Source organism: Netta rufina (assembly GCF_964035555.1).
Source record: "Netta rufina genome assembly, chromosome: 3".
Taxonomy (NCBI): Eukaryota; Metazoa; Chordata; class Aves; order Anseriformes; family Anatidae; genus Netta; species Netta rufina.
In genome coordinates this window covers 6305611-6318706 of record NC_140125.1, presented here as the reverse complement: position 1 = coordinate 6318706, position 13096 = coordinate 6305611, and the positions used below count along the sequence as shown (strand labels likewise).

Genomic DNA, 13096 nt, shown 5'->3' with positions numbered 1-13096 from the left:
ACTTTGGTCACTGTGGTATAATGCCTTACACCAAAATTTATGTATACAATTGGTTTTAACCATAAAATAATGAGTTTTGTTGTTTCATAATGCCACAGCAATAAGGATAACAGTTCATTAGTGTCATCTGTTTCTTGTTTGTTTGTTTCCCTTTTAAAAAAGGGCTTGTATTTCAATAAATTATCATGGATTAGTCTAGTTTGTATGCTTGGCATCTACCTGAGTGTGTATTAATATGGATTTACAGTGATGATGCTAGAATAAAGAATATCCTAAAAGATTATCATCTCACTTTCATTGCTGTAGTTTAATATTAAAATCCTTCTCTTATAGGTGTGTGAAAAGGTTAAATCTGCTGACTATCAGTTCACCAGTTTTGTATTTTCTGTGTCACTACCCCCACAGCTGTCTGTTAGGGAGGTAAGTTTTTACAAATATATTTTCATAACTTAAATGCGTATTAAGGAAAACAACTGTGGAAGGTATGAACTGGAGATTGGTGTTTGTTTGCTTTTTTTAAATAACAGCAATTAAAAACCAAACTAAAACATGTTAGAAGTGAAGTCTGCTCACCCCTTCCTTTTTGCTGAGTATTATTATAATTAATAAAGTGTCTGAGTTACTTCGGTTTTCAGTTAGTCCAGGAGTTACTTTACATCTGAAAAACTAAGAGGAGTTTCTCAAACCCTTAGTGTATTGTTCCCTTTGGTACAGATGCCTGTTCTGCTTTGTGGATCTTCTTAGAGAAGGAATTGCACAGCTGGTGCCTTTCCTGAAATAAATGATAATTGGTACGGCAGAATACAAATGAAGAAATTTGAAGATGAACTCTTTAACTCCACAGCATTTTAAACGATGTAAAAATACATATTTCAGTAGTCACCTGTCTTGGGCATTGTTGAAAGTCTGGAGTTGTAAAACTGCTGATTTTGATGGCAATTCTAATCAAACCTAAATTGTTTACATTTCAGACATTTAATTACTAAAGATAATGATAACATGGGAAGTTTATAACCCTGATAATTTCTTTGCCAATGGAGGGAGGATACTAAGTATGGTATAACTTGATTAATCAAGTGACAATTTTTGCTGACTTGTGAGATGTTTTACAGTGTTACCTTTCTTTCTAATATAAAATGATGCAAAAATACAAAGGGCAGCATGGAAATCTTTAAAATAGGTGCCTCCCATAGTAAGATGTAGTAGAAACTTCAGAATGAAGTCTTCCTCGATTTGCATAAAAATCTGTGGTGATGACTGATCTCATTCCACACAGCTTGATGGTTTAACTACCTAGTGCACTTTTATTGTTGAATAGTACCGTTAGTTCTTGCTTCTCAGGCAAGTGGCAGTGTAATAACTGTGTTGTGCTGACATGTGTTCTGATTCTAAGGCTGATTGCACATCAGACCGTCTACTTCCTATCCAAAATTAAGCATGGTTGGGGTGTTTACCTGAGCTGTCACTATGTCTGGTACAATAATACCAGAACAAATTGCTTTGGGCTTTGTGTCTGGTTGAACTCTCTTTACTCTCATTTCATTTTATGGTCATCCAAAAAATTAGATTTATCAAAAATAAATTAAAAAAAAAAAGCACTTTCAGGCTAGGTAAGTACATGGATGCATGCATTTGCAGAACGCCAAATGTTGGTCAGAATTCCTCCAAATTAATTCCCAGAATTAAGCACAGAAGTGTTAACTTGTTTTGTTTTGTTTTGTTTTGTTTTGTTTAAAAAAAAAGAGAAGCCTTATTATTTTCAGGGTGCCACTGATCAGGTCTTTTCAATTCCCAGTCTACCTTCCTTACTCTATTTATTGTAGTGACAGTGAGTGATCTAGCTTAAAAATATATTTTTTCCCAATAGCTTATGTATATAACTAGGAGGCAAGGAGAGAAAAATTAGGTGCTGCTGTTCTTTTGCAGTGTCCTTGCGGGTCTTTACCAGAATGCCTCGGTAGAGGGAGTTATTGCATTGCAGTTCTGGCTCACTGATGTTCTCACGCTGGTCTGAGCAAGTAGGGCATGAGTTCCTCGCTGGTTTTGAGGCCGTCTTGGCTGCAAATGTTTTTGCAAAAAAATAATAGTTTGCTTCAGAGAGTTCCTCTTGCTGACTGAAATCTTGATGATGCTTGGTGTGGACTGGGAAAACTGACTTGACAAATGTGGTTGGTAGAAACCCAAATGTATTACTTTATAATAACTTTGTCTTCTAAGCGCAGTAAACTGTTAGTTTGATACAAGGGGCGAGATGATGTAATTGTTAAGCTGTCCGTCTGCTCCAGGTAAGGTTTCTGGGTCTTATGCTGAAGCAAACAAACAATACTACAGTGCTTGGTACAACAAAGGGAATAAAAGCTGCGGGGTGGGTCCAGAAATGAATAGGTTGAATGAGATGAGTGAGTGGGAAGCTCTAAAAATATGTTCTCTTTGGAAACAGTTTCAGTTCAGCTGGAAGCAGGTCTATGTTAGGAGGTTCCTGCTGTCTTTGCTGTTCCACACCTTCAGTCTTGCCAAATGCTAAAGCAGCTGTTTGTGCAGCGGTGTTCCAAATGGAGAGGTGAAAATGGTTGATGGTGGTGATGAGAGAGAGCGCGTTGAAAATCATGGTTTTTTGTTTAGCACCTATCCACGTACCACTTCAAAAACTAAGTGGTGAAAACAGTTCCTGCTTTATAGCTACAAAAAAGCGGCAGGTAATAGAAGTTGCCATGTTTCAAGAAATTTTGTGTTTAAACTATGATCTTTTGTTAAATTTTGCTATTAATTCTTTGAGCTGCACTCTACAAGAACACATGTAATTTTATTGTAAAAGGACACCCCAAAGACGGACTCCCTCCCATTGACCTTTTGTATGACACACAGATTTTCTGTGACTTACTTTAAAAAAATCAGAAACTGCCTTTTAATATTACCTCCAACTACTTTGATTATGACGGTTGTCATCCTGCCAAGCCTAAAATGTAGGACAGGAGCTGAAGAATAGGGGGACATAAAATTTACATTTGCATAGCATTTGTATCTGTAATGCAAGGAAGCTATCACCTCTTCCTACAAGTAGGGTGTTTGATTAAAATAAATCATAAATACAAGAGTCCCAAGTTTATGTCAGACAACTATATTAGAATTTGAAGTGAGTCATGCCCTTCAAAAGGGTAACTGTTAGCTGTGTCTGTAGTCTCAGTTGTGATCCATCATCCTGGTACTTGCTACAAGGACATTGATGCAAATAGCATCTGTAGTCATTACTCCCTGTAGGACTGCGTATACCTCATCATGGAATTCCCCATCTCGAAGCTCTTTTCTAATACAGAGAAAAAACGCTGTGGCTGGGATTGCACATGGTATTTCAACAGTTGCCACTGTGATTCCTCAGATAGCATTAGAATAATATCCTGCAGCTTGTAATCAATATAGTGCCTGTGCTAGTGTATTTCAGAAATATGTTTGCTGTTAAGCATTGCCCTGCAGGCTTGAGCTCTGTAATGAGCATTTTTCATTTTCAAACCACTTCACAAACATAAAGTAATTATGAAGTAGAGGGATCCGATCCCCTGCTTCGCATACAGCTGGGAAAGAGCGGAGCAGGGGAATTAAGGCACAGGAGTAGAGGGACTGGTTGAATGTGATTTGGAATTTGGGATCTTTTGGCTTCTGTGCTCACAGTACCCTAATCTATTGTTTTGCCTTAACTGAAGGGGAAAAGTAATTTCTTTAATTTTCTTTTCACTTTTGAAGTCAGGAGAGGGGAGATGAGATTTGACCTGTGGTCTTATTGTAGCACAGTCAGTTTTCTGACACGCAGAAGTGTTCTCTAGTTTGTAATTGTGCCCCTATAAAACAGGGAAAGGGAGTGATATTAGCCACCCGACAGAGTACCAAACCTTCATTGTGCCTTAAATCAAGGAATTTGAGATTGTTTAAATTGGCATTTGTCAAAGGCAGATTTCTAGACCTGGCTCTGCAGTTGTCATATTTTCTAGTTCAGATGTATGTTCAAGGAAATTCAATTGGAAACTGTTTTTATTTATGATTTTATCTGGGTTATTATGCAAACAAGATTACAATATACTTCATGGCATTTTGTGAAGCAGTCTTACTCATACTGTCTACATATGCACTGTAATGAATCACACTGAATTTGAGTAAACAGTATTCCATCAATACAACCATATTTATTTTGTTCAGTGCTGTGCTGATTTGTGGATCACGTCGCTAACAAAGTCTGTATTCTCTCTCCACCATCCCTCTTTCCCCTTAATATTTCTAGCACTGTTTTTAAGATTTTTCTCGTTCTTTTAGGTGTACCAAAGGAAGGATGATAGACATTTTTTGATTGAGTTCCTCTATCAGCATGTAAAAGTGATACATGATCTGGTTCCTTCGGATTTCAACCAAAAGATGATGTGATCCTGGCTCTGCTCCTAAAAGTTCGATACATGTTTTCAAACCTCTTCATTATTTCCTTGACAACAGAGAGTAATTATTTTGACAGAGCATGGGGTAGAGGGGGAGGATGTTTTTATTCTTACAGCACCATATATATCATATATGAAGAATGAAAGACGGGGAAGGGATTTAAGATGCTGAAGAATGTAGATCAGTGATCTTCACTATTTTAGAGATAGGGACTCGGTTTTGGACATTGCATGTGTGTATATGGTTGTGCAGTCACCTTTCTGGAGTCCACAGATTGAAACCTGCTCTTTTTAATTTTCCATTGTAGTTGTTTCAAGACAAACAGCTTGGCTTTGGAATTCAGAGGACAGTGAGAACACTCAGGCGTTCAGGCTGCGTAAACAGCACTGGTTCAATTAGTTAAGTAGTGTAACACCGGTCTTAATGTGGCACGGTGGTTGTTAGCAGAGAAAGAACAGAGAATGTTGTTGCTTCGTTGTAGGAAGTTTTCAAATGAGTTGGTTTTTTGTTTGTTTGTTTGTTGTTTTTTTCTTTTTTTCTTTTTTTCTTATTAATGGCCCTTGCAATAATAGGCATTTTGTTGAAATAGAAATGATACAGGTTTTCTGAGTACGTGTGTCCAGTATCACTTCTGGCAAAAGTAACTCAAGACCTAATACAAAGGCCATTTGAGGTCAAATTTAAAATTTTGGTTAAATGCACTTCAGGTTAATAATTCAGTTAGTATGTTTTTACTGCAGTGCGGAGAGTGGCAGTCACTGTTGGCGCATGCAGAGATAAAATGTAAAGCCTAGATCACTGAACAATTACTAAAGTGAAGTAATGGATCACTGTGTAGGATCAATATGTGAGTCCAAAGAGAAGTGAGTGAGACTGCAAAGAGATGCCCCTCTAAAATGTCTAGCTCCCCAGAGCAAAGCTGGGGAAAGATACCCTTTTGGAAGCTTCTGGCATAAACACTGTTCTTTGGAAGTCTTCAATTTCTTGGTCCTTTTTAATTGTGTTCCGGTCTGGTAGTGTTTCACTGATTTGTTGGCTGATGCTCCCCTGTGCTTACTTTTGTATCTTTCTATTGTTCTTTCTTACCACTGGTAATTTTAATTCTGCTTTTGACCTTTGTTTCAGCCACTGTTAACTCTTGTACTGCTGAGTTCCAGTTGTGGGTGTGACATCTAAGTGATGTTCCTGGGCAGGGCCACATTAAACGAGCCTGCTACATTATTATTTTTTTTTTACATAAATAAGGTTGCCAAAGGAGGGGAGTGAAAGCATTTACCATGCACGGATTGAGGACAATCCAGCACTGCAGCGGGTTGTCCAGAGAAGTGGGGCAGTCTCCATTACTGGAGGTTTTCAAGACCTAATTGGATAAAGCCCAGAGCAACCTGGTCTGATTACATAGCTGATTCTGTTTTAAGCACAAGGTTGGGTAGAGACCTCCTGAGGTCCCTGAGTTATCCTCTGGTCTCTCATGTAAGATAAACATTGCTTCTTGGAACCTCCCTTCAAAGTAGTACACCAGGAGCTGCCGAAGGTGGCATTCACGGAGGATTTGCACAAAGCTACAGAGGGGCAGCTGGGAGAAAAAGAGAAAAAACGAAAAGGAGAATTCAAGGTGGAATCTGCTCAAGATTCTCAGATCAGATCCGCTAGCCTTTCCTAGGTATGCTGTGTAATAAGTAATTGTTAGTGAATTCCAGCATTTGTACCAACAGCTTCTTCAGGCTTCTAGTAGCGTTTCATCTGTTCTGTAGCTTTTCCATATTCAGCCTGTGACTGCTTGACTGAGTGCTGAGCTTTAAATGAGGGGCAGTCCTCAGGGAAAGGGTTCGTGATTGCCTTAAGAACAAGTGTGTCATTTATTTCATGTTTTTTGTAATGGATGCTAACTGTATTAGATGGTGTTTTTTTAATAATATGCCAAACCAGTTTTCAAGTAGCATCCATTCAGATGCTTTTTTTCATTTCTCTGTATGGCAGATAACTGCTAGTTGCACTTGACTTAGGCTGTCAGAGTCTTTTTCTAGTTATAGTGTTAATAACAAGTTTCAAACTGCTTTTAATGCAGCCTGTTCTGTTTTTAAAGCTAGATGGGATTTGAGGTGACTTCGTTGTCAGTTTGCAAACTGATGTCTCAGAAATGTATGCAGTTTGTTTCAGGGAGCTGGGATTTCCCATTCTCTTTTGTGTCACTTCCCAGGTCTCTCCAGCAGCAGACTGAACACTCATTAGTACTCAGGAATATTAATTCGTTTTAAGTTTAGCCAGATATACAAGTGGATTCTGTGTCACTAGGAACATTTTAAAAGTGGGTGGTTTTTTCTCAGTGTGGAGCTAGTGTTATCAGCAAGAGAAACCTAATTGTTTGCCCACGTAGAACAAAACCAGTCCTTAGCTTTTTGTGTGTTCAGGATTTAAACCTCCAGTGTTTGTAAATGCTGTGATCAGAATATCAGCACAACTTTAAGCTTTGCCTGTGTATCTTCAATTGTTTCTCAAACGCAAGAGTTTTTCTGGAAAAAAAAAAAAAAAAAAAAAGTGTGTGGTGGGGGCTTCTGCATTTGACATCATATGCCATATACACTTGTTCCTTCAAAATGTAGGGTGAAACTTCAGATGTGATAAATGGAGATGTAGAGGGAGGAGTGTGTAAAAATGAGAGCTTTTTCAAAGGGTTATGGAACAGAATAATATGACACACTAGCTTTGGAAGGATTGTTTTAACCAGCACGTTAAAAATCTGCAAGTGGAAGAGGGAAATATCAAAATATTTGAGAAACAAGAAAATTTAGCGTAGCATAACAGGCAAAAAAAAAAATCACTTAAAGTCTTTTCCTTTGACTATCAGCTTTTTGATGTCCAGAGTTCTCTGTCTGTCAGATTGTCTGAGGAACTGCTAGAAGTTACTTGGAGAGGGTGTCTCCCATGAAGACCCTCTTTCTGCCATATAATCAACTCTTTTTTTAGATATGTTAAAGATACGTCAAGCTTCCGATTGATGTGATGGAAAGTTGATTCAGTTGTCTGTTCCCCAAAAGCTTACCTGTGTTTCTGTCAGTCTGGTGATGGAAGAATGAATAACAGAGTAAGAAACAGCTCACACATGCAGAGCAGGGGTCTTTTGGTCACTACGTAGAGGGAAGAACAAACACCAACTCTGACCTTCAACTCCTAGATAAAAGCTAAATTAAAATTATAATACTTCCTTGTTGTTCTGATTATTATTTTGTTTTTGTTTTAATTCTGCTAGCAGTCTCAAAAAGTTGGAATTTTGAAGCTTAATTTCAGCTGCTTTTTTTTTTTTTTTCTTTCTCTTCTTCCTGGGCATGGCTGGTGACATATAGCGTGCTGCTTGGCTGCTGGTAAAACAGGAAATGGGGTGAGTAATTTCTTTTGGCAACTCTCACATCACATCTACTAGTGAGTCCCCCAGATTGAGAGAAAGGAGAGATACTCTTACTATAACTTTTTTCCAGCATAGCAGAAATGAGAAACCATAAGTGGTTTGCAATGGACCTGCTGAGATATGTACGTTAATAAAAATTTTTGAGCAATTAATGAATTAATACTGTATTTTCAAGATCAAGACAGTTACTTTCATATAAAGGTGCTTCTGCTAACATTGTGGAACATGTCGAAGCACGTCCTATATTCTTGGCTCAGATTTTAACTTACTTTGTATGTTTAAAGCTAATCAGAAGGAAATTCAGAATTAGGATATGCTGTCATTTTGTTTTATTTTTTATTTTTTTTAAATCATCTGCAGCTTGTCGTCTTGCTGTATCTTGTCGTCTGTCTGACAAGTCTTCACCATTTGTCTGTATAAAACATTGTGCAGACAAGAAGATGATGTCTTGTTATGATCCTATTGTTCAGTTTACACAATGCTCACAAAGGATAAGATGGCACCTGGGGTTTGTTTTTTATCCCGGTTTAACCTTAATTGAGGTTTCTTATCTCATTTGCCTTGTGTGGTGTGGTTATAGCTGGGACATGGCATTTCAGCTTGGAGTGCAGGCTGTCTGTATAATTGTACAGCTTCCAGTCAATCGTCCCAAGAGGTCCCATGATGCCACCTGTGAGCCAGAATTGTTCTGTACACTAACGATATAATGAAATATGGACTTCTTTGTTTTGCCACCATATCATGTTTAGCTTACATTAAGAGTGACTGAACATTTTTAGTCAGATAATGGTGAAAAGTCAGTTGTGGTAGCAGAAAGATGTTAGTGTGGTGAGAACAAGTTAGTTTTGACTCTGCTTTTTACCCTCGGTGTTTTGAAAAAAATGAGTGATTTTTTTTTCTACTGTGGGACACTCCCATTCCCGGCCAAATGAGAACATGTAGAGCCATTTTGCGTGGATAGGCTGGCTTTGTTGACAAGAGAAAATAAATTCACTTGTCTCAAAGTTAGTTGAAGATACTGGATTATTCTTTGGTGGAAGCCATCCTGAGTGGAAGTACAGTTTCAAGATATTTATAGAAAGCCAGAGTAAAAGTTGATGAATCACTTCCTACTTTGAGACTAATTTAAAAGTTTTGTTTCATTAAATTGCTTGAGAGGCGATTAGCTTGTAGAGGGCACATCTTGCCTGAGTAGCCATTGGTGCCGTTTGTATAGGAGGATATATGCTCTGCTTTGGCAGGTCATAAGCAAGGGGTTTGAAATCACATGTTGGCATTCTTACAGGCATCTGCTTCTTTTAACTTCCCTCTGCATGGGCGAAGATGGAGTGGTAAAGGCCTGGTTTTGTACCTACAGAGTCAGATCCCAGCAAGTTCAGCTGAGGTTTTCACCTGGAATTTTCCCCTTAGGAATTTATGTCCACTGGAGTTCATGCCCTCCTTTAATGAAGGACTGATTCGTCCTTTTAACAATAAAAAATAAGCCTTACGAAAAGTGTTTTTTTGTTTGTTTACAACAAATAATTATTTTTTTTTTGTATATCTCTTCCCAAGCTTTTCTTTGTGTAGACTCTAGAAAGGCTTTTGCAACTGTTGATCTACCATGAAACTCTGGCATGAGTTTCCTCAGTGTATGTTCTCTCAGACAGGAAGAAACATAATCTGTTTTTAAATTGTTAATGAAAGAAACACTGGCAAATAGAAACAGAGCAAAGCAAGACATCACTTTGGCTGGAACCTGGACAAGAAGCTCCTTAGCAAATAGCACAGGTGCTGCCCTGCAGGATCCGGATACTCAGTTTACTTAAGCTGAACTAGATGTTGATTTACTATCAGAAGTATCCTGTCTCCATCTGCATGTACCTTCTGTCTTTCTTGTGTTAACATAAGTGCTTATGTGACCACCTGGAGAGCTGATGGTCTCACTGATCTGGTTGGAAAAAAAGAAACAAAAAAAGATTTTTGAGAATTGGGGTTTGCTTTAAATGGCATGGTATGATTTATCATGCTGTGTAGCATCCACATGTGTGTATGTGCTTACTGTGAAGCATCTTACCTGGAATCCCTGTCTGGCCTTAATGTTTCCTCAACGCCTTTTTTATTAATTCGGTACAAAGCTTCACTGCTGTTACAGGAGGTATTGGAGCAGCCTTTCATTCCTTCATGCTGTGATCTGTACGCTTAGTGTGTTAGTCCATTTCATTTGTACACTGCTTGTTTACCTTGGACAAGCTACTTAATTCTGTCTAGAAAGATTATATGTCATGTATCTATCTTTGACAGACTCCTGTGCGAGTTATTATTTCTTTATGTATGTGATTCAGAAAACTGGGCCTTTCCTTGGCAAAGGATGACATCGTTCAACTGAAAGAAGCTTACAAGTGGATTATTCATCCCCAGTTGTCGGAGGAGTTGGGTGTTCCCGCTGATGGAAAGGTATTGTATAAATAAAAAAGCACTTTCTTTTGTGTGTGTGTGTACGTGTATAGATAGGTAGAAATATATATATGTATACAATTTTTATCATTAACAGATCAACAAGTTGCACTGCTTTTATATTCACTGTAGGGGGAAGGAGAGCGGGGGAGTTCTTTTAACGTGAAATCCCCAAGTCTCAATGCCAAAGGGTTCAACTTCCATTTTTATACACAGAGATCACTGAGTATACTGGGACCACTGCAGTCTTCTGCTAAATCTCTTGCTCTTGGGCTGCCACCCTCCTTTTACAAATGAGACTTTTCCAGGATCTTTGGTTTTTGGAGACCAAGCAATGCTTATATATTCCTTCTTTGCTCTCCTATTACTACCAATGCTTTTACCGCTTTGTGAGATAAATTTTTCAGGTTACTTGCATGTTAAATACTGTGGAATATATTTCTGAAACATACTAAAGGAGGGAAGACTGGTCCTTGTTGACTTTAATGACTGCTAGAGATAGGCATGTTGGAACCAGCAGTACTAGTAAACAGGCAATAGGAATGTTTTCTCAAACTGTATTTTCAACTTTCAGGTTCTGACTAACATCCCTAAAATGTTTCTGAAAAACATTGACCACATGTGACATTCAGAAGTTGTCAGGAAAATTCAGAAGCACCATCATCTTGACTGTAAAATCTCTGCAAACATGTCTAAAAATCCTGCTGAAGACAAAGCAGTCTGTAGTTTTTACTTGTCATCTGACTGACCCCAGGACTAGTCTCAGTCGTTAAGTTGATTTGTCAACTTCCGTAGTAATTACAGGTTGTCTTTTCCCAGGAGTGCTAATTGAAAGCATCCCTTTTGTCTTAGTGAAGAGAGAATCACTCAGTCACCCTGAAGATGATCCAAGAAGAAACAAACTTCTTACATACTGAGTTAGCAAAAGCTTTACAACACTTAGGCACTGAGCCACTTCAGACAGCATTGTACCATAAAAGTTACTTGTGTAGTACCCTTTATCTACAAGCCACTTGAATATTAGCCAATCTTTTCAATAGCCCTCTTGAGGTATACTGGTATCTGAATAACAGAAGTAATGAGTGTTGTTTGCCCAAGGCCAAAGAGGGAATTGGGGGTAGAATTGAGATTACACTGGAGTTTCTAGTCTAGCTGTCAATCCACTAGGACATGTTGCCTTTCTTTGCCCCAAGGCCATCCAGTCATTGCAAACGAAGCCCCTGACAAAATTCTTCAGTGGTGACTACTACAGGGTTTTTATCTTTATTCCACGCTAGGCACTGCTCTCCCAGAAGGTGTGTTAAGTTTAGTGACCGTAATAGGCTTTGAGCATATACTGTCTCTGACTCAATTCCCCCTGTGCAAAATGGGGCCAGTATCTGTGATGTGTAGGTCACTCATGTTATTGAAGTGCTCTGAGATCATCTTTGGGTACTTCAGAAATGCAAATGCCATTATGGCACAAGTTTTAATGTCTTTCTTTAGACTGTGTTGTAGAATAAGTGGATTACTTTCTCTTTTGCCTACCTCTTTACTATTTTCCTAGTATTACAATAAGTATGCTTGAGAATATCCTCCTGGTTTGTTTAACAAAGTATTACCACCCCCACCTTTTTTTTTTTTTTTTTTTTTAATTTAGAGTTTGTTTGAAGTTAGCGTGGTCTTTGCTCACCCAGAAACAGATGAGGAGTGCCGTTTCCTGTAAGTTTTGATATAAATAACAAAAGATCTTTATCTAAATATTGTGCAACTTTGTTGGTTTGGATTTGCTACAGATGAGAATATGCAGTGTTTATAAACTCGAACGGGCCCTGCATTTAAACTCCCTCATATTCAGATAGAGCTGCAAAGCTTAAAGTTATGCCACCTCTGTCTGGTTAATTCTGTGCTTTAAAGGCAATAAACAAAATCATCCAGAATTTTGATTTGGACTGGAAGGACAACATTTGGAAAAAGTTGTAGAATTTCAGCCCTTTTCAAACTCTTCACCCTCCTCAACATGGCTGTATCATTTCAAAAAAATAAACTCAAAACACATAGTTGAGGGTGGGGGAATCTTTTTGAGGTCATGTCTAGGTTTTCCTGTTCTCATCCTGCTCATGGATGGGAGGGAAGGTTTAGAAGTGGGTTCATCCAAATCAGCTGCTTGATTAAAACAAACAGAAGTTCCCTGGCCACCACATACAATCTTTGTCCTGGCCCAACAGTGCATTTGCTGTATAAATCCTTCTTTAACACAAAGAGGCAAAATATTTCTGTGAATTTAGCTACCGTTGAATCTGATTTCTCAAAATCTGGCAGTAGTATATTCTGGATAATTAGGTTTGCTCTTCCTGTTTGCTGATGCTTCCTGGAAAAGTTGAGTTTCACTCAGTGTCATCACTTGTGCTCCTACGACAAGTTAAATCCTAACAGAGACAGAGGCTCCTCATAGAGCTTCTGATTTCTGCATCGTGTAGTGACTTCATCCCTGGAGACGAGATATTTCCTTTGCAGCCTGTATTGATTTCCCTCGTTGTACCTCTTCTGGCAATTTGTGAGTGCCCCGTCTGCCACCTTCTTAGTTTTCAACAACTGCATACTCAGTGGCAGACCTAGTATTAGGAACAAAGTATTATCAGCATTTGCCGAATTTCTTTCCTTTCCAGCATCTTAAAGACCGGGCAAATGTAAAAGTATTAGAGCCAAACTGCATTTTTACCCACATTCCTACAAAAACTCAAAAGTTCCCAGCATACCTGTGTTCTTATTTACTTAATTTTACTTGATCAGTTCTTATGTCCTGTAGTGCTCTTCTTTCCTCTGAAACATGGCAGCTCTTATTTTCATCTCATC

At 38.4% G+C, this 13096-nt stretch overlaps 1 protein-coding gene across 1 annotated transcript in view; it reads left to right on the top strand.

Annotated features, from left to right (window-relative positions):
* The window catches only part of PUS10 (pseudouridine synthase 10), a 32617-nt gene that overhangs the window by 4407 nt on the left and 15114 nt on the right, over window positions 1-13096 (top strand). The window contains exons 4-7 of the mRNA XM_084283547.1: window positions 334-420; window positions 7764-7798; window positions 10150-10261; window positions 11901-11962. Coding sequence (XP_084139673.1) covers window positions 334-420; window positions 7764-7798; window positions 10150-10261; window positions 11901-11962 — 296 coding nt within the window. The remainder of the gene's footprint in view (window positions 1-333; window positions 421-7763; window positions 7799-10149; window positions 10262-11900; window positions 11963-13096) is intronic.